Below are 22,076 nucleotides of genomic sequence, written 5' to 3'. Positions count from 1 at the left end.
ATCTTATTCACTGCTATATTCGAATTTATATTTTTAAAGTAGAAATTTTATTTTTGCTGGTATGACAATCCAACAAGCTTGATTGAAATTGAGGTTCTTAAAGGTTAAACGAAAAAAAAAGGAAGAAATTAAAAATTCTGATCTTGCATGTTCCCATCTCTTTTATAACTTTCATCACTTAAGAGAGTTGTAAAGACTGTAGTGACTTCTCTCTCCCTTCATTTTTTTAGTGGCAAGACTTTTTTGCTTCGTATAAGTTCAATCAAGGGTGAAAGCAAGGTGGGGCTCGGGAGGGTCAGCTGTCCCCAAAGACCTTCCAAAATCTCATATGTCTCCTTATACTTTTAATTATCTTATATTTATGAGTAAATTTTATATACACTAACAGTATGTATACTATCGTGGTTGGATGTATGATATATATACAAAGTTTGGATTTCAAATTCAAATTTAGATTATATATCATACATTTAATAGTGAAAGTGTATACATTATCAGTGTATAGAAGATTAATCCTATATTTATTATGAATATTCACATTATAACACTATTCCAATATTAGATACTTGCCCCTCCAAACTTGAGAATATTTTATAAAGTAGACATTATTTTCATGACTCTCTTTTGCTCTAAAAGAAATGTCAAAATTAATATTTGCACAAAAAAATTTATGATATTATGTCCTTGCTCTCCAAATTTTAAAACTTAAGTATTTAAAGACTGTATTGTCAAAAATTTCATTTTTTACTTCTGGAAGTCGAAATCTTGGCTTCACCGCTGACTCAAACTATGATTTTGATGACAATTCATAGGACACCAACAATTTAAGTCTCATAAGCATAGTGTATAACCTGTTAGAAATTGTGTTTGAAATTTGCCCGACCTAAGTGATCATCGAATCCCAGTAGTTACTAGTAAAAGTTTTTTAATTTGTTTTTTCACCATAAGATGGAGAATATACTGCTTGCTTAGCTTAGTGTATCCAACTATCAATTAAATCCCCCCAAGTACCTAAAAAAGTAAAATATACGAGCCAATCTTCCCCACTATGAAACATAATCATCAAGTGTACTTTAACCAAACATGCTTCAAGCATATATATAAGTAACTTTCCACAACATTTCTTGACAGTCTCTTATCAGACTAGGATCAGTTGAAAAAAAAAATGCAGTGGAACAAGCGTATTATGGAAATACAATCTTGCCGTTTCCTAGCCCTCGATAACACGTCCTGGTACGGCTATGAGGGCAGTTAATGACGGAAAAAGAAACTTGCCCACTTCGGTTTTTGCTAGGTCGGTAGCAGATTCCTATCTCTTGCAGTACTGGCACATTGCGGTGAACTCGAGCGTCGTTCAGGCATTTTAGATCCGGAGTCCCATGAGTTGTACGCCAAATCGTAGAGTTAACGTCACTTAATTCATGACTGTGGCCCCGGGATAATCCGCCCTGTTCTAAAATGCTTAAAAGATTATATCGATTCTTCAGTTTAATAGCAAGATCGAAGTACTGAGTCTGGTTGTACATGTTCTCGGAACACGTCCCATGCTTCTTCCATTCATGTCCCCAAAATGATTGGGCTAGGACACGACTTCCTAATCTGTCATATTCTGGTCTTGGTTGGTCAAGGTTAGGCCAGATTGAGTCCAGTTGTTTAAATTTGTTTTCATCCTGGAAATAATCCTTTGAAGTTAAGAGTAAACAAGACCTGTATTGGAGCAATAAGTAGTAAAAGTTACCTGTATTGGAGCAAATTCGGTTTTTTTGCAATTTTCCACTGTGCCAGTGTGGTTTGCTGGCCACAGGCCATGGATAGTGAAATCATTTGGCCAAGGAACTCTTCGGCATCTGTGGAACTGGCAATAACCACCCGGCCACTGTTCAACCATATTGAAGTATTGAAAAGAAGAATCAATAGCTGAAGGACAAAGTGCAAGTATCAGGATTAAGAGTTTAAACATTTCAGCCAGCATGGCCACTTTGTTAATGTGAACAATGCGTATTGCAAGTGAGCAATTGGAGGTGGAAGGGATGGATTTCGGTAAAGATATGTGAAACTAATTTATAGAGTCTCTCAAAGTCATGCTACACGGTTAGGCAGGCCACATGCATGGGACATGTCACATTCATCAAATGCATTTGTCACACAAAAAAGCAATTACTTGAATAGTTATAACTTTTGATAAAGTTTCAGCAAGAATTTTTAACAATTTGAGGTTGTTATGCAAAAATAAGTTAAATTTGTAACTAAACTAGTACTATTATTTACTTGAGAATACTGCAGTTTAATCCTTGTTCAACAATTAAGCCTCAGTTCTCTTTTCATCTAATGATCTATGCTCAAGAATGAGTGCCACCTTGTTAAAGAGCACACGAGTAAACTTTCTTCTCCAATGTCATAGGAACAAAAGAAGACACGAATTGCATAAAACCAAAACCCTGTATTAATGATGCTAGAGAACGTATGAACCAGAGCTACTTGCATTATTGCAAAGCCGGGACATCGAGACATACAGATGAGAAAAACTAAAAAATGTAATCTAATCAAGGCCTAAAATAGACTATAACTATCATAGGCATTTGTGCCACTACATTCAATAGAGAGAAACCAAACTTTCCTTTAGAATTACGAGTTGTAGGTAAAATCCTTTAATATCATATTTCTTCAACTTGGAATCATTTTGGATACCAAATGAAACCAACTGCTTGCAACAATCTGCAAGGAGTTTGTCATTGCTCCAAAAAGATAATACGCACTGGATTCCTGAAAAAGGTCCCAAGAAAAACTTCTTTACCCAAGACTCCTCAACACCGTATTCCATCATTGCCCATATCTCAATGTACTGTTCTGATTTGTCATACAATTCACTATCTAACAATCTGCCTCTTGAAAATAAAATCAACGCCATGGAATCATCTAAAACAACAAGACTGTGCTCCACCGATCGCGGTTCTGCTTGTTCTCCTAGCCAGCCATTAGGATACTTGATCTCTTTGAATACCTCAGCTCCCATCTCAAACGAAAGAATATGCGGGCTAGATTCCGGGCCTGCGCTCCAATGGAAAAATCCGTTGAAAAGTAGGTCGAAACAATCGCGAAGTATAACTGGTGGCAGAATGGCATCCACTTGTCTCCAAGAATCAGTACTCAAGTTGTATATCTCAGCTCGAAAATCATAAAGGGAGGATTCAAAAATTCTGACGACCTTGTAGTCGTCAATAGTGCTGTCAAACCCCAACCCCACAACATGTGTCTGTCGGAGGAATCCTCCTGGGCTGCCAAAGGAACTCTGAGGAAGTGTTCGAAATTTTCGCGTCATTGGATTACACAAATGTATTCCTTCATGAAAATCCCTGAGGCAAACTATCCCATTGCAGGGGCCAATTAGCTGCAGGGGCCAATTAGCTTCATCAAGTTCAGGCAGCTCCAATTCAGGGGCTGCCGCTATAAGAGATTCATCAGCTGGAGAATGGAATGACAACACATTTTTGTTATCTTCGTCTCTTAAACGCTTGACGATTATGTACTCCGTGCTTTGCGCAAGGCAGAGATGCATATTGATGAAGTGACGACTATTGATCAAATCACGCCAACCTCTACAAACACAGTTGAATTTGATCAATGATTTGACGGGCAACCTCAGTAGGATCTCCATAACGATTTCTTCATTTACATTTATCTCACTTGCGCCCTCCATTTTTATTCGCTTGGTGAACGGCACAAGTGATAAGACTAATAATCTGCTACCTTCCCGGTTTCTTTCTTCTAGTCACGTTGGTTTTTGCTTTTAGTAAGTGGTGGGTCTTATGGAAAGCCATTCAAAAAGTCATGAGGGGCCTAGAATGGTTGTAGATTGTGCATTTATGATGAGTGTAGTAGATTTTGGCTCGGAGAGTTTGTTGATGTGATAAATGCTTGTTGCCGGATTAGCCTCTTCTCCGCTACATTCCCCCCTCCATATTTTTCAACCACATTTTTATTCTCTTAACTACTTTTTCTATGTCATATAGGTCTCATGTCAAAAACAAAACCAAAAAAAAAAAAAAAATTCTACAGAAATACTTTTTTATTTATAAAAATGTACATTGCAAAGCCACCGGAGAGAGGTGTGCGACCATGCTACGATCTGGACATAACAAGTACATCTAATAACAAAATTAAGCTATGTGGGTAATATCAAGTCAAAGAAATGTTGGTTGGAAACCTATTATTAAAAAGATTGAAGATTAGGGGCTTTCCCCTCAAAAAAATATGTGAAGAAATAAAACCATCTATGGTTATCACAAACAAGTCCACACTTGGGAAGAAAATTAAAGACTAATTTCATTATGCACCCACAAATTTCCAACTCTCACTTTCCACCGGTAATTGTAGTGTTGCACCCAAGGCTTGGGAATTCGTCCGACTTTGAACCTTCAGTGAACCATTTTGATAATGCAGACTGCACATCATGATCTTTAGCAAGGAAATCAAATTCACCTTCAACCCTTAAATTCTTCCTATTTTATCTTTAAACCCCAAACTCTATATTTTTTTACCCTAATTCTGTTTTAATTTCCTTATATATTTCTTAAATGTGTAATAGGCATGCATAAATGTTTACTTGGTATTTGACACAATTCAAGGCCTTCAAATTTATAATATTGATTTTCTAATAGTTGTATCTCTATAATGGCATGAATACTAAATTATAAAACGCTAATGCAGATATATGTAAGTGAGCGATGGGCATGGGTTAGCATAGTTTTTATTAGAAAGCAGAAATTTGTCTACAAGCAAGCTATTTACCACAAGTATATACATTCAATTCATATTTCATAGTTCAATATTAAATGAAAACATACTAGTACTATTTTAACCAACATATTTTTTAAAATTTTCTTTAGAAGTAAAGGTGCGGGATTTTAAGAAGTTGAAAAGGTGAAGGACAATAAACTCAAATCCTCTAATTCTTGAAATATCAACTTTAAATAAATACTGCGCCTAGGCCTCCTCGGCTCAACTAATATATATAATCCATTATGGCTCGCATAAGTTATATGTTGGTTAAAAGTACAATGACTATAAAGCCAAATCATGATTATATACAAGTTGTTTATTATTTATGCATTCTTTTCAATCTTGATCTAATCTAGGAGATATTCCTCCCTCATTTTATGATTTCATTCAAAACCATATTCTTTTTTTTTTTCAAAGTAAAACCCTGTAAATAGGGGAGGGATGCTAGCCCTCGTGTGAGAAATTTATTTCGGCAAGCTTCTATTTTGAACGAAGAATACCAAACTCAATATTATGGAAATATATTTAAAAATCGAAGATTAGGCGTAAGGTTTCAATGTTGAACAAAGTTTTTAAATTTTTTAATGCTTTTTTTTAAACCCTTCCACCCCTTTCCATTACCTATTCCTAGTATTCCATGGGTTGATCTTTCTATGGACTTTGTACTTGGGTTACCTAGGACTAGGTATGGACATGATTCTGTTTATGTGGTTATTGACCATTTCATTAAGATGGCACATTTCATTTCATGTCATAAAACTGACGATACTAAACATGTAGTTGATTTGTTCTTTAGGAAAATTGTTAAATTGCATGGAATGCCACGTACCATTATTAGTGATAGAGATGTCAAGTTCCTTAGTTATTTTTGGAAATATTTATCGAGTAAGTTAGGAACTAAACTTTTGTTTTCTACGTCTAGTCACCCTCAAACTGATGGTCAAATTAAAGTGGTTAATAGGACACTCTCTACTTTGTTGCATGCTATCATTCAAAGGAATCTTAAATCATGGGAAGATTGTTTGCCACATGTTGAATTTGCTTAAAGTTGCACAGTCCATAGCACCACACAATACTTATCATTTGAAGTTGTTTATGATTTTAATCCTTTCACACCTCTAGACTTATCTCCTTTACCTATGTTTGAGAGAGTTAATATGGATGGTTTGAAACGAGCTGAACAAGTGCATGCTTTGCACCAAAAGGTAAGAGATAATATTAAGAAAAGGAATTTCGATTTATTCACAATGCTAACAAGGGTCGTCGCAAGATGATTTTTAAGCCAAGTGATTGGGTATGGATTCAGATGCGCAAAGAAAGATTCCCAGTACAACGATGCAATAAACTCTTGCCTAAAGGTGATGGACCTTTCCAAGTGGTGGAGCACATCAATGATAATGCTTACAAGTTGGACCTACCAGGTGAGTACGGTGTACACGCTACCTTCAATGTGGTTGACTTAAGTCCTTATCTTGCAAATGATGAGCTTGATTTGAGACCAAGTTGAGCTAGGTGGTCCGATGACTACATTTTCTGGCAATCTCTGCCAATTTAGAGACTTACATTGTTCATGTTGAGACACCTGAATCTTTTACTCAGCTGTCCACAGAAAGTTTTTCAAGCCCAAATGAAGATTTATATAGCTGGTACAATTCCTTTCTGCCAACAACAATCGCAAGTACCAATGAAGCACCACGAATGGTGTGTAGGTACCACAATGTTTTCAAAGGATTTTCTGCCAAATTATCCGGTGAAGATGTCAAAGAAATGGAGAAGAGGTCTGGTTTTCTTTCTGCTCGGCCCCAAAGGATGCTGTCTTTGCATACAACACGCATTCTTAATTTGCTTGGATTGCATCAAAATTCGGGATTTTGGAGAGAGTCCATTTATGGAAAGGGCGTCATCATTGGAGTCCTGGACACAGGAATTAAGCCGGACCACCCTTCATTTAGTGATGAAGGAATGCCTCCACCACCTGCTAAATGGAAGGGAAAGTGCGAATTCAGCACCCCAGTATGCAATAACAAATTGATTGGAGCAAGATTCTTCAGCGATGGGAATGGATCTCCAGCTGATGAGAGTGGCCATGGTACTCATACAGCAGGCACAGCTGCAGGAAAATTTGTCAAGGGCGCCAACGTGTTTGGAAATGCTAATGGCACCGCTGTCGGTGTTGCACCTCTGGCTCACTTGGCAATCTACAAACTATGTGGTACAGATGATTGTTCCGAAAGCAATATATGGGCTGCAATGGATGTTGTTATTGACGATGATGATATTCTCTCCATCTCCCTTGGTGGAAGTTGGGTACTATTTCATGAAGACAACATTGCTCTTGGTGCATATAGTGCAAATGGAAAAAGGCATCTTCCTGAGTTACTCAGCAGGAAATAATGGTCCTTATCTGTTCCCTCTGTCCAACGACTTGCCATGGATTCTCACCGTTGGTGCAAGCACTATTGACAGAGAAATAAAGGGCAACTGCTGTGCTTCGAAACAACTGCTGTTCATGTTGAGACACCTGAATCTTTTCCTCAACTGTCCACAGAAAGTTTTGTTAGGACCGGGCCAGGTAATAGACAAACTCAAGTTAGAACAAAGTAGGCGGTATAACCGACCATATAATAGATAGGCGGTAGATACCGGCCATATAATAATTAGGCGGTAAAACCGACCATATAAAGACGGATAACAAAGCAAATAAAAGACACAGAAGATTTACGTGGTTCGGTCAAATTGACCTACGTCCACGGGCGAGGGAGGAACAATATTTCTATTATGAAGAAGAAATACAAAAGCCATAGGAAAGTGGTTCCTAGGCCAATAGGCACTTACAAAATAGTTTAGAAAATATTCCTAAACTCAAAACAAGAGAGCCTAAAATATTTGACTGAATGGGCTAGATGACTCAAGAAGCTAATAGCCCATATAACTCTCTTGAGTGGTGCGATTGAAACCTTCATATGAGCCCCCTATTTATAGTTGTATTTGGGAGGCTTTCCTTCTGCTTCAGGCGATGTGGGATGAGGAAATTCTGCCACAGTCAAGGATTGCGGCTGAAGAATTGCGGTTCAACAAATCTCCACCTTGGCATAATTTTGAGTCCCACCATCGTCAATAGTAAAATCGCTCCACCTTCTCCACATAAGACCCAATGGGTCTAAATCACAAATAACGAACACCAACCAAGTCCAAGCACTGCTTGAACTTGTAATTTGGAAGAGGCTTCGTAAACATATCGGCTGGATTGTCCTTAGTATTCATTTTCTGAATAAGGACTTTTCCCTCAGCAATGATATCCCGAATGAAGTGATACTTCACATCAATATGCTTCGTTCTCTCGTGATACATCTGATCTTTAGTCAAGTGTATGGCACTTTGACTATCACAGTGAATATCAGTAACACCTTGATATAGACTTAACTCGCTAAATAAACTCTTCAACCACAAGGCTTCTTTGATTGCCTCGGTCACAGCCATATATTCTGCTTCAGTAGTAGACAAAGCTACGACAGGTTGTAGAGTAGCTTTCCAACTAACAGCACAACTGCCAATGCAAAATACATAGCCTGAAAGTGATCTTCTCCTGTCAAGATCCCCAGCGTAGTCTGAGTCTACAAAACCAACCAAAGTGTTATTATTTCTTCCAAACTCCAAACATACATTTGAAGTACCTCGCAAGTATCTGAGAATCCACTTCACAGCCTGCCAATGTGTTTTACCAGGGCAAGACATATATCTGCTAACAACACTGACTGCTTGTGCAATATCTGGACGAGTACAAACCATTGCATACATAATACTGCCGACTGCACTGGAATAAGGAACCCGTGCCATATAATCTTCCTCTTCATCTGATTTTGGTGATTGAGCAGCAGATAGCCGAAAATGGCTAGCAAGAGGAGTAGATACTGGTTTAGCATCTTTCATGCCAAAACGCTCCAAGACTTTCTCAAGGTAATTTTTCTGGGTCAAAAATAACTTTCCTACTCCTCGATCTCGATTGATATCCATGCCAAGAATTTTCTTAGCTGCTCCTAAATCTTTCATTTCAAATTCACTATTTAACTGCAGTTTCAAGGTGTGAATTTCTGACAAATTCTTGGCAGCAATGAGCATGTCATCAACATATAACAATAAGTAAATGAAAGAACCATCATTTAACTTCCGGAAGTAAACACAGCTATCATACATGCTCCTCAAATAACCATGACCCAACATAAAGGAATCAAACCTTTTATACCATTGTCTTGGAGACTGCTTCAATCCATATAAGGATTTCTTCAACAAGCAAACATGGTCTTCCTTACCTTCAATTTCAAAACCCTGGAGTTGTTTCATATAAATTTGTTCTTCAAGTTCGCCATGTAAGAAAGCTGTCTTAACGTCGAGCTGTTCTAACTCCAAATTATACATGGCAACTAAAGCAAGCAAAACACGAATAGAGCTATGTTTAACAACAGGTGAGAATATATCATTAAAATCAATACCTTGTACCTGACTATAGCCCTTTGCAACTAATCGTGCTTTATACCTTGCATCTTCAACCCCTGGAATACCTTCCTTTTTCTTGAAAACCCACTTGCAACCAACAATTTTCTTAGCTGACGGCGGCTTTACAAGAACCCAAGTTTCATTCTGATGAAGAGATTCAATTTCTTCATTCATTGCAATCAACCACTTTGCAGAATCATCACAAGAAACTGCTTCTGAATAGGTGGAAGGCTCACCAACTGCATCAGTTTCTTCTGCAACAGATAAAGCATATGCAACTAAATTTGCATATCTTTGTGGTGGTCGAATATCTCTCCTTTGTCTATCTCTGGCTATGGAATACTCCTCTTCTTCTGAACTATCTTCAATAGTAGATTCAAGTGCATCTACTGGCACTTGCTGAATAGAAGATTTGGATTGAGAAGGACCAGAACTGCCAATATCAAGCTCCACCTGCTTCTGTGTACTATCAGTAGTACAAGGACTAGAAGACTCCTTCTTGAAAGATAACATAGATAATTCATCAAAAGTAACATCTCTACTGATTACAAATTTTGGGGATTTGGGATCAGGATACCATAATCTGTATCCTTTCACCCCAGAAGCATACCCAAGAAAAATGCACTTTTTAGCCCTAGGCTCCAATTTTCCATCATTCACGTGCATGTATGCTGGACACCCAAAAACTTTTAAATTGGAGTAATCAGCAGGAGTACCTGACCAAACTTCCTCAGGAGTTTTGAAATCAAGAGATGCAGAAGGAGAACGGTTGACAATATAACAGGCCATATTGATCGCCTCTGCCCAAAAGTCGTTTGTCAACCCTGCATTGGAGATCATACATCTTGCTCTCTCCAAAAGCGTTCTGTTCATACGTTCGGCCACACCATTTTGTTGAGGCGTCATTCTGACGGTGTGATGTCGAACAATTCCTTCATTTTTGCAAAATTCATTAAATTCACCTCCACAAAATTCCATGCCATTATCTGTTCTCAACCGCTTAACATGTTTTCCTGCTTGTTTCTCAATCAAAACTTTCCATTGCTTGAAAGTTAGGAAAACATCATTTTTATGCTTAAGAAAATAGACCCAAACTTTCCTTGAGTAATCATCAATGAAAGTCAACATGTACCTGGCACCACCTTTAGAAGGAGCACGAGAAGGACCCCATAGATCTGAATGAATGTAATCAAGAGTACCTTTTGTCTTGTGAATTGCTGGTGAACTGAAGCTGACTCTTTTCTGCTTCCCAAAAATACAATGTTCACAGAATTCCAATGGACCGGTACTTTGTCCACACAGAAGTCCTCTTTTGCTTAGTATGCCCAAGCCTTTTTCGCTCATGTGCCCCAAACGCATATGCCATAATTTGGTGATGTCTGTATCTGACAACGATGATGTTGAAACAGCAGCAGCACCTGTCACAGTAGATCCCTGCAAAATATACAACGTACCAGATCTGTGTGCCTTCATAACAACAAGAGCTCCTCGAGTGATTTTGAGAACTCCATCTCCACCTGAATACCTGCACCCGATAGACTCAAGAGTGCCCAAAGAGATGAGATTTTTCTTCAAATCTGGAACATGTCTAACATTTGTGAGCGTCCTCACAATACCATCGTACATTTTAATCCGGATTGTGCCTTTGCCAACAACTTTACAAACAGCGTTGTTGCCCATTAAGACAACTCCACCTTCAGTTGATTCATATGTTGAAAACCAGTCCTTATTGGGACACATATGATATGAACAACCCGAATCTAAAATCCACTCATTGTTAGACCTAAAATTATTTTCCGTTGCACAGAAAATGGTTCCATCATTCTCATCAGCTGCTATACTAGCTTCAGCGGATTCAGTATTTCTCTCAACAAATTTCCCCTTTTGCTTTTCTTTATTTTTCAATTTAAAGCAATCAGAAATAACATGACCCTTCTTTTTACAATAATTGCACACCACATTTTTATGTCTGGACTTAGATCTACTTCTATTTTCTGTGTTTCTCCTTTCAGATCTACCCCGAACAAACAAGCCATCGGCTTGACTCCCACTAGTTTCCCCAGTAATATCCCTATCTATCTGCTCTTTAGATTTTAACGCAGATTTAATTTCCCGATACGAAATTGTTTCCTTTCCATATATCATAGTATCACGGAAATGCTTAAAGGATTGGGGAAGGGAACATAAAAGTAATAGGCCCTGATCTTCATCATCAATTTTCGAATCTATATTCTCCAAATCCATAATAATGGAATCAAATTTATCAAGATGGGAGAGTATAGATGTACCTTCAGACATCCGAAGCATATACAAACTCTGCTTCAAATATAGCCGATTCTCGACTGTGTTCTTCATATACAAGGCTTTCAATTTATCCCACATAGCCTTGGCCGAAGTCTCCGTTGCTACCTCACGCAATACCTCATCGGAGAGATTCAAAATTATGCTGGATCTAGCCTTCTTATCCATATCAGCGAAATCCGCATCCTTTACATCTTCTGGTTTATTCTCGATTCCATGAATCGCTAGATCAACTCCGTCTTGAACAAGAATGGCCTCCATCTTGAGCTGCCACATGCCGAAGTTGACATTTCTGTCGAATTTCTCGACAACCGTCTTTGTTATTGTCATTGTTGCCACAATTTCTGTAACTTGAAGTTTGTCTCAAAAAACTGGCCAAACAAATATGCAAGTCTCGTGAGCGGGCCCCACAGGGTGAGAGGACCCCACGAGATAAGCGGGCCCCACGGGGATGAACGGACCCCACAAGGTGAGTGGGCCCCACGGATAAACGGACCCCACAGGATGAGTGGGCCCCACAGGATGGACGGACCCCACCAGATGAACGGGCCCCACCAGATGAACCTGTCTTGCAAAATATAACAACCAGCTCTGATACCAGTTTGTTAGGACCGGGCCAGGTAATAGACAAACTCAAGTTAGAACAAAGTAGGCGGTATAACCGACCATATAATAGATAGGCGGTAGATACCGGCCATATAATAATTAGGCGGTAAAACCGACCATATAAAGACGGATAACAAAGCAAATAAAAGACACAGAAGATTTACGTGGTTCGGTCAAATTGACCTACGTCCACGGGCGATGGAGGAGCAATATTTCTACTATGAAGAAGAAATACAAAAGCCATAGGAAAGTGGTTCCTAGGCCAATAGGCACTTACAAAAGAGTTTAGAAAATATTCCTAAACTCAAAACAAGAGAGCCTAAAATATTTGAGTGAATGGGCTAGATGACTCAAGAAGCTAATAGCCCATATAACTCTCTTGAGTGGTGCGATTGAAACCTTCATATGAGCCCCCTATTTATAGTTGTATTTGGGAGGCTTTCCTTCTGCTTCAGGCGATGTGGGATGAGGAAATTCTGCCACAGTCAAGGATTGCGGCTGAAGAATTGCGGCTCAAAAAAGTTTTTCAAGCCAAAAAATTGAATTTCAAAGTCAAATTTTGCATAGTTGTCATTTATCCAACGCTAATAGTGTATACACTGAAGTGTAGGAAATATTGGTTATCAGGATATCTTCACAAAATAAGTCAATAATGTGTTTTTTTTTGTATAGATTTGTTTAGATCGAGTACAACTAAAACATTGGTTAGCAGGATATCTTCACAAAATCACTGAATGGTAAAAAAGTAACAAGAGAGCCTACAAGAAGTTTATTATGGAATACTTAGCTCTAATACCTTACATCCTAGAATTCCAATCATGGAAACAACTAGAATTCTTTAGTCTCTTCAATGAAGCTAAAAATCTCATTGTCTACAAGCAATGGCAGAAAATCTTTTTTGCTTTTTGATATGTAGCTTATGCCACACCCCCAATATCAGGTGGCAGCAATAATGGTACAAAATCAACTGCAGCACTTCGGCAATAAATTAAGAAGAAATTAGATTAGAAAGATTATGATTTGGAGATTTTCTGGTAATCAACAGATGACACAGTGATATTGCATAGCAAATCTGAGTGGACCAACTCAGCTGACACTGCATAATATGTAACAATCATCTAACGTGAAAAACTGATAACTAATCAACGGAAAAAGGTACTTAATTTCTAGTGACATCTTCAAGAATTCAAAGATACAAATTTATTGGGAAAAAAAAAAGAAAAAGAGAAACTATTCCCACATCAAATTAACCCTAGAGTGAAGAACCGAATCTGCTTTGCTCAAGTTTGCAACTTTTGAGCATCTGTAGAAGTTGTTGGACCCAAACTTATACTCAAATATAAACCTACAGGAACAATAACGAGAATTTGATATATGTGGCAAAGCAAATTTTCTTCAATTAATCAAACAAGGCTGCAGCTACAATTCTTACAATGTACCAAAAAAAAAAACAGAACCACCGGAGGCTACTGACTTTTATATCCAAGAGACACGAGACAAACTACTTCAGACTCCAACTACTGCTAATACTAGCATAGGAATTAATCATCCGCTTCACACTACCAAACACAATCATCCACCTATATAGTCAATCAATTAAACAAAATTAACAAATACACGAGGCCACTAATTAATGATGCTTGGCTTAAAATTTCTACAGAAGTTTATGGCACAAAACTTTTCCTTCAATTAAGCTCAACCTCACATTTTCTGGTGCACCTTGAGAAATTGATCAACTTTTTGGTGACCGAATAAGGCCATCCTTCTGCCATTCCATCTGGCGCAGCAGTCAGAGACACCGACTTTAGCATAGCACTCTGCTGTAATATATGTCGTACAAACTCTAGATCAGATTCACTGCCGCTAAATTGATGTACTTTAATTTCCCTAATCTGTGCAGAATAAACGAAACTTCCCCCGCCGACCCGATGAAAGTCACACTCAAGATAACGAAGATTTGGGGCGTCAAATCCAACAACGTCGGCCAGACCTGTGGCTTTGATATTAGTCAATGTCAATTTTATCAGTGCAGTAAGTCTAATACTAAAGTATACAAGCTGATCAATAAACGTTGTAGTAATCTGTAAATCCTCAAGCAATGGGTAGCCATTTTCAGAGATTTCCCAACCTTCATCATTGCCAGCCAATACGTTCATGTTATCCAGATGAAAGACCTTGAGATTTGGCTAGAAATTCAGCTCACGTAGTTTGATTCTTTGTCCAGATTATTTCAAGACCACAAAAGTTTTCTTATGAATATTTGATTGGGCAAAATTTGACTACCGACGAACTGCTGGCACCTTATGTCAAGAACTTTAACATCCCGAGAAAGCATGGCAATCATCCAGGAATTAAGCATTTGATCGGGGTTAAAGAACTAATCCGAAATTTACTCACTGAATTCGCTCTGGATTGCAGTAAAATTGTGTTGACAAAATCCATGAAATTATCATTGTAAATAAATCCATTTTAATTTGCTATGAAAGGCGTCGGATCGTCGAAATCAAAGCTGTTAAAATCGTGGTAGATATGCCCCCACCTGGTGGACAGAATTGAGGTGGCGACTGCAAATCTTGTGGGAAGAAAAGAGAGAATGTGACTGATGTTAGAATCTGGTAATCTGCTCAGTCTGTCTCCATATACATCATCTGGGCGCCTTCCTCCTCCGGAAGCCTTGACTCCTTTCGCCATGAAGGAGAGAAAGGGCGGGAAGATTTGAGGTGGCAGGATTTATAAACTTGATGTAGATGACAAGGATTCTTTTCTCTACTGAAAATTGATACTCCCAGAGCCTTTTCAGTTTTTATAAAGCAAGGGAAAAGAACTGCACTGCGTTTGGATTTGGATAGTCACGTTTTTGGAAAAATTTTTTGAGTATTACCTAAATAGGTTTTTCAACTACTTTCTTGTTTCTAATTTACCTTTTTTCTTTCTCTTGAGTGGGTCACATATCCATTGAACTTTATTTATTTATTTTATATCAGTTAGCCCATTAAACTTCTGAAGGTAAATTATTTTGGGGTAAGGGATAAGAAAGGTTTTCATAACAACTGTCATGAATGGTGTAATGCTATTTCAACAAACTGTAAAATATGCTTAACTACTTGTACAATTTTACAATAATTGTGTGATACTCCATCACTATTCATATGGACTCTATATATAATAACTGCATTTCTGTTATGAAGTTTTATAAATAGTTAGACATATCTTACAACCTGTTATTAAGTTATTACAATGTTTAAGAATGGAAGTAGAGGCATATGATGTGCAAACCTTACCCTCATGGGCAGGGGTGGAGCTAAGACGCCACAGTAAGTAGGGTCAAATTTTAGTATAGTAAAATTTATTTAAAAAAAATAAAAACTACTAACATTATATACAGGTTATAATTATACTCTATGAGTACTCTTTTTTTAAAATGTTGCAAAATCAATTCATTATCAATTTTGTTAAATGTGTCTTTTTCAATGTAAGCAACTGAACCTCTTGAATTTTTTTAAAACAATCTGTGAATCACCATCAACTTGATCTTCTACAGGTTTCTTTTATAAAATTTATCTTTACCCTATTATAAATAAAAATCATAATAACTTAATTTCTTATTATAAATAAAAAGTTCACCATCCACTTGAATAATTCTTGTTTTTGAAGACTTTGAAGCTTGAAAAAATAATAATTTGAAAAATTGGTTTTCTCACTCCACTCAAGAAAGTTCACCCTTTGTGTTTGAAAATTTTAGATAAATTTATTCGTGAACTAAGTTCCATAGACAATTTGAAATAAATTCAAAATTATTGTGATGGTAAGAATTATGAATTTTTAACTTTTTGTGGTCAATGTTAATAGGAAAGAGAATTTGATAAAATATAGTGGAGTCAAATAAGATGCAACTTTGAAATTTTCTAAATTTCCTAAATCTAAGAACTAATTTTTCAAATTGACCCCACTTGCTTGTATGTGGCTCTGCCACTGCTCATGGGGCATTTTTGTCTTGACAATAATAGCGCATCTTTACAAGTTTAATGAGAGAATTGATACTAACAAAGTTCAGTGGGCAAATTGAAACTTTAAGTCCTCATACTAGTATTATGGTTGTAATTATTCGATGCTGGTTAGATTAGTTTAGCTAACGTTAGTGTGGCAAAAAAGCTTGAAAGTTTGAACAGAAATTAATAGATAGTACTAGCATGGAATCAGTGCTATGTTTATAGGCAACTAATTGAACGGTGTCTTGGAGCCCTTGTGATTTTCAACGAGCTGTCATTGAAAGGACAGCGCAGAAGTTGGCTCAGAAGACGATGTTTAGTTTAGTTCAGTCCAATTCAACATTATTAGTTCCCCGAATATCCCAAAAGAAAATTGTAAGCACGCTAAACATAGCCATAAATAATCAGCCAAGAAAATTGATATGAACTGTCCTGTCTACTTGTCATCATTATACAGTACTGATCAATATAATATAAAACTAGAAGGGAATGCCCGCGCATCGCGCGGATGTTTGGTGCCTGTGGTTAAAAAAGATTTTATAGTAGTTCAAGCGAATATCAAAAAACTCACGCACATTAAGTAACAATATGAAATAACAAAATATTTAATATATACTGGGAGATGGAGAAGGAAATTATGCATGCTATCTTGCTTGGTTCATATACCCAAACGAATACTTGTATATGAGTTTTTCATTAACAAGACTAAATGAATTTTAAACAGATACCCAAACGATTCAGAGAATGTCAATAAACAAAGTGATTATCCACTTAAAGATGCATCTATACAACATTCTTGTTTATGAAAGTAGCCAACTTTTTTAGCAACGACAAAGCCTAGCTTCGGAAGGTTTAGTTCCATCAGAGAATTCAACAATGGATCATCAACCCCCGTAGATTTTGGGTGAACATAATGCCAAATGCCCTTAACATAGGCCTTCGCCTGTAATTTTGTTAACTCAATATTGATTAGATCTTTTCCCCGAAAATAAGGACAATTGAGAAAAATCACATCAAGATCGAAGTCATCTAGTATCTCCAACCAAACCCTTGATGACATGTTATGTGCTAAATTGCCACCAGCACGACCCCCACCAAAAAACACCCTATCAAAGCCTGCATAATCCCTAAGCCATACCTCAGGACCCTCGCCATTTGAATGAGGGGCAACCCATTTGACTGCAATCTAAGAATCTTCATAAGCAATAGGCAAAGAATGCTCAGGGACGAGCCGATAGTTAATTGAAACTGCTACAACACTAGCTTCTGCAACTACTACATTAAGGTACGCATGATATGTAGGAGAAAAGGCAGATTTGATCAAAAAGACTCCATCATGTAAGTAGACCAAAAGAGGAAGTTTTGTATCTGCAAACCTATTCCAACAAAACCACACCATTTAAATTGTATAGAACAACCAACTTTGTGGGGAAACAATAATATCAACATTAAATTGTGCTAACAAAGTATCCAATTTTGGAATGAAAGCATTTAGCTAACAATAGAAATTACGATTTTACAAAGCAAATCATACCATTAAAAAAAAGAATGAAACCTCACCTCAAGTTGAACCACCAAGAATAGCTTCACCAGAGAACCATATTGAAATCCAGAGTACAATGACAATACAAATAAGTATTTACCGGAAGACGGAAGGAACATAACGGAAGAATGTGAAGGGGCAGACATTTGAAGAATTAAAGTTGAAACTAATGCTCAATCATAAATTCCTTAATAAACCACATTGTCCTTGCTTTAATTGAGATGAAAATGACGTTTGAAGTTCTTCAAGTTATAATAACAAAGTAACAGTAATAATTGGTACAAACCAAAATGAATGTCTCTGCAAGGACATTTAAGTAATTACACCAATAAAGAAGCTATTATAGGCTGTACCCATTGTAGAAAAGATGACCAAATAATCTCACATTCCCAAACTACTCAAACCTTTGAACAAATCATCACTGCATCTTTTAGAATACAAGGACATTTCAGTTAACATAATAATACATATGCTATTTAAAGTAGTACCCCATACTATAATTACACTTAAAACAATCTCACAATCTCAAAATACCTCTACTCTTGCGGTTGAAATTCAAAACCATTCTTTGACCCAAACTCATTCTTATATAGTATAAGGATATTTCAATTTGTTTAATAAAACGTATAAGTAAATGTAGTTAAATTAGTTTTGAAGTGGGGCGTGCTTTGGTGGGCCGTTTATTTATTTATTTACGTATGAATTGTTGATAAGAAAGATATTTCATACTGTCTAAAATTATGTAAACTATAATTAACTTTAAAATCTCAAACATATTTTAAAAAAAGTAGCTCCACTTATCTATCCAATATGCTTTAACCAAAGAAAAAAGAAAGAAAACTTGATCAATGCAATTAGACTAATATATATATCTGTGTTATGTGTCTGTATGCATGCATACATGTATGAAAGTAGCAAATGCAATTGGGTTGTTTTTCATTCCTAAGTGGCGTCCTTAATTAAAAAGAATTAATGAATGGGCCTCATTCAACCCGCTTAATTTTTATTGGTATTTTATTATTAGAAAACACATGTTCTAACCAATAAACAAGCTATGAGGTTTATTTAAACTAGATAGTATGCCTCATTGACACAAATCCAATCGCGTCAGTTACCATAATTTAACGTAATTAAACAATTAACGAATTTAATTGTCTTAATTAGTCTAATTTAAGGTAATTAAATAATTACAAATTTAATTATCGTAATTGGTATTAGATTGTTAGATTAATTCAAATACCAGATCTTCCATTATCCTTTGACTAGAAAAAGGAAATGAGTTACTCCTCGCGGAGGAAATCCCATGCAAGAAGACAAAAGAAATGCAAAAGTCGACACAAGAATTGCAAAAGTCGTCTTCTCCAGAAAAGGAAAAGAAACAGTAGTGTTTTTGTCGCTAGGAAGAAAAGAAAAGGCGAAGAGGAAGACGTTCTTCCCTTTTCGTTCGATGTCTCTCCCTTCTTATTTTGGTTCTTCCCAATAACAAAACTAATTCTCGCTTAACGAAGGAGCCCAAAAAAAAATACTAAATACTAGTAAAAGTAACTGTTTCCTAATTCAATAAAAGGAACTGATAAAAGTAACTAGTAGTCTCCTATCTTGAGGTGGAAACATGCTCTAGAGACAAGTGTCGGAGAAAATCAGTAGCGAATTAGGAAGTATCTATGTGTAGGAAAATCCCAAACTTTTTGGACTTGACAGTAGGACTTTGGCACGTCCACGCCAAACTGCATCGAAGTCTTCTGAATATTTTTTACATTCCTACAGTTAATACTAACTACTCCCTCCGTCCCAAAATAATTGTCGCACTTCGGGTATTGTGCTTATTTTCAACAGTGTCAAAATTTCAAATGATTTTGGTGTAACTTCCAGCAATACCCCTATTCGGTTTTTATGGAGTACAACTTATTGACTAATAGAAAGATATTGGAGTGGTGACAAGACCTGTGGGACCTGAAGAGAACAGAGATACTGGGATCAAAGAAACCTTGATCTTCTCATTGACCTCAAAGGTGTATTTATATACAGAGATAAGGAACCTACCTATATAATTTCTATATCTGTACAAAGAAAGATTTCCTATACAATTAGTAAACTACAGAGATAAGGAACCTACTACCAAAAAATTACATACCGTAAATTGCTGCACTAATTTCTGCAATTTCCTAAAGCATATTCCATAAATTGCTGCACTAATTTCTGTAATTTCCTCAATACCCCCCCTCAAGTTGGAGCATGAAGATTGGAGATGCCCAACTTGCTAAGAAGAAATTGAAACTGATCAGTACCCAAAGCTTTAGTGAAAATATCAGCAAGTTGTAGAGTCGTACGTACATGAGCTGTTTCAATGTTCCCATTTTGTATCTCATCTCGAATGAAATGACAATCAATCTCGATGTGTTTCGTACGCTTATGATATACAGGATTCGCCGCAATATGTAAAGCTGATTGACTATTACAGTACAAGCGCATGGAACTAGAATGATCAACACCAAGAAATAGCAGCAAACCCTTTAACCACTTAAGTTCACAAGCTGCTGTAGTCATTGACCGATATTCTACCTCAGCAGAGAAGCATGAAATAGTCTGTTGTTTCTTGGTTTTCCATGAGACAGGTGATCTGCCCAAGCAAATAAAATAACCTGTCAAGGAGCATCTTGTCAAGGGACAACTTGCCCAATCGGAGTCACAGTATGAATACAATTTAAGATCAGAGTTGGCCCGCAAAAGGATTCCCTGTCCAAGATTACCCTTCAAATATCGAACTACTCGTAATGCAGCTTCCCAATGGGCCTTCTTTGGTTGCTGCATAAATTGAGCAAGAATATGGACACAGTAGCTCAATTCAAGCCGTGTAATAGTTAAGTAAATTAGTCTGCCTACTAGCCGACGATATTGAGCAGGGTCACTAGCATCATCCCCTTCAACAAGTGCAAGTTTATGATTATGCTCCAGTGGAGTTTTTGCTGGCTTAGCTCCCAGTAAACCAACCTCAGAGATGACATCCAAGGCGTATTTTCGCTGACAAAGAAAAATTTCTTCAGCATTTCTTGCTACCTCTATACCCAAAAAATATTTCAACTGTCCCAAATCCTTCATATGAAAACAACTGCTCAAATAGTTCTTAACTCGCTGCACAGTCGTGGCATCATTACCTGAAATAATGAGATCATCTACATAGACCAGAACAAGTATTTGCACATGTTGCTCACGAAAAGCAAATAGTGAATAGTTTGAGTAAGATTGATAAAAGCCACACGTCTTCAAAGAATCTGCCAGCTTAGCAAACCAACAACGGGGTGCCTGACACAAGCCATACAAAGATCTTCGTAGTCTACACACTTTCCCAGGACTTTTAGAGGCAAAACCTGGTGGCATTTTCATGAAAACATCCTCAGTCAAGTCGCCATGCAAGAAAGCATTCTGCACATCCATCTGATGTAGTTCCCAGTTCTTTGCAGCAGCTATTGCAAGAAAAGTACGTATAGTGGCCATCTTTGCAATGGGAGCAAAAGTTTCATGATAGTCAATACCCTTTTTTTGATTATTGCCAAGAATTACCAATCGAGCCTTGCATCGTTTCATGCTTCCATCAGAATTATATTTTATTTCGTACACCCACTTACTGCCAATAGCCTTCTTCCCAACGGGTAAGTCTTCCACCATCCAAGTTCCATTCTCCTCCAAAGCTTGAATTTCTTTTCTCATAGTTTCACGCCATCGTTCATCTCTCATTGCCTCATTATAAGAAACTGGTTCTGAACCTGCAATAATGCTTGCCAAGAAGGACCGATGTTGTGAAGAAAACCAATCATAGCCAACAAAATTGGCTATGGGATAAGACATACCTGAGGAATGTGGTTGAAGCGGTGAACTCTGCGAGGGGCTGAATTGCACATTATTTGTCACATAGTCCTTCAGACGAGTGGATGACTGTTTAATCCTATGTCCATGAACAAGCTGATCTCCCACTAGTACCTTCTCTCTTGAATTTTTCTCCCTATTTTCAACTGCACTGATTTCTGCAATTTTCCCAGTAGGTGGACAGCCTTCAGGAGATTTCTCTAATATCTCCCCATCTTCCTCAATAATTTCCCAATCTTTATGCTCATGAGCTCCATCTACATTTTTAGTGGAATTTTCACCTGCAAACATTGTTGCAGAGTATGGAAAATTTGTTTCTACAAACACCACATCCCTTGAGACAAGATACTCAGAAGTTTCAAAATCATACATTTTCCATCCTTTCTTGTCAAAAGGGTACCCCACAAAAACACATCTACGGCTTCGACTGGCAAATTTATTCTTATCTCTAAGTTGTCTATGCACATAATACAAACACCCAAAAGTCCTAATATGATTAT

The 22,076-nt window shown here is 37.2% G+C and overlaps 2 protein-coding genes and 1 non-coding gene across 3 annotated transcripts; 1 reads left to right on the top strand and 2 right to left on the bottom strand.

Annotated features, from left to right (window-relative positions):
* Window positions 1-1,072: 1,072 nt before the first annotated feature.
* LOC113690040 (uncharacterized) lies at window positions 1,073-2,012 on the bottom strand. The gene is made up of 2 exons (XR_011814834.1): window positions 1,739-2,012; window positions 1,073-1,670 (listed from the first exon to the last, which is right to left on the bottom strand). It is a non-coding gene; the product is annotated as an uncharacterized protein (transcript).
* Window positions 2,013-2,593: 581 nt separating this feature from the next.
* Window positions 2,594-3,697, bottom strand: LOC113689368 (F-box protein CPR1-like). Its single transcript, XM_027207151.2, has one exon. It carries the CDS (start codon window positions 3,695-3,697, stop codon window positions 2,594-2,596), a length of 1,104 nt encoding a protein of 367 aa, XP_027062952.2.
* Window positions 3,698-5,936: 2,239 nt separating this feature from the next.
* On the top strand, window positions 5,937-7,173 carry LOC113689367 (subtilisin-like protease). Its single transcript, XM_072050026.1, has 3 exons — window positions 5,937-5,984; window positions 6,086-6,200; window positions 6,335-7,173. The coding sequence occupies exons 1-3, from the start codon at window positions 5,937-5,939 to the stop codon at window positions 7,171-7,173; spliced, it is 1,002 nt and encodes a 333-aa protein (XP_071906127.1).
* Window positions 7,174-22,076: the final 14,903 nt, after the last annotated feature.

Source organism: Coffea arabica, chromosome 5c (assembly GCF_036785885.1).
Source record: "Coffea arabica cultivar ET-39 chromosome 5c, Coffea Arabica ET-39 HiFi, whole genome shotgun sequence".
In the NCBI taxonomy this organism is placed as follows: Eukaryota; Viridiplantae; Streptophyta; class Magnoliopsida; order Gentianales; family Rubiaceae; genus Coffea; species Coffea arabica.
This window is presented reverse-complemented; position numbering and strand designations above follow the sequence as displayed.

Excerpts from the sequence above, each read along its gene's own strand:
- LOC113689367 (XM_072050026.1), top strand. The coding sequence starts at position 5,937 with ATGGATGGTTTGAAACGAGCTGAACAAGTGCATGCTTTGCACCAAAAG. Across the intron at positions 5,985-6,085 it reads TGCATGCTTTGCACCAAAAG|ATGCGCAAAGAAAGATTCCC; the intron begins GTAAGAGATAAT and ends GTATGGATTCAG. Across the intron at positions 6,201-6,334 it reads TTACAAGTTGGACCTACCAG|AGACTTACATTGTTCATGTT; the intron begins GTGAGTACGGTG and ends CTGCCAATTTAG.
- LOC113689368 (XM_027207151.2), bottom strand. The coding sequence starts at position 3,697 with ATGGAGGGCGCAAGTGAGATAAATGTAAATGAAGAAATCGTTATGGAG.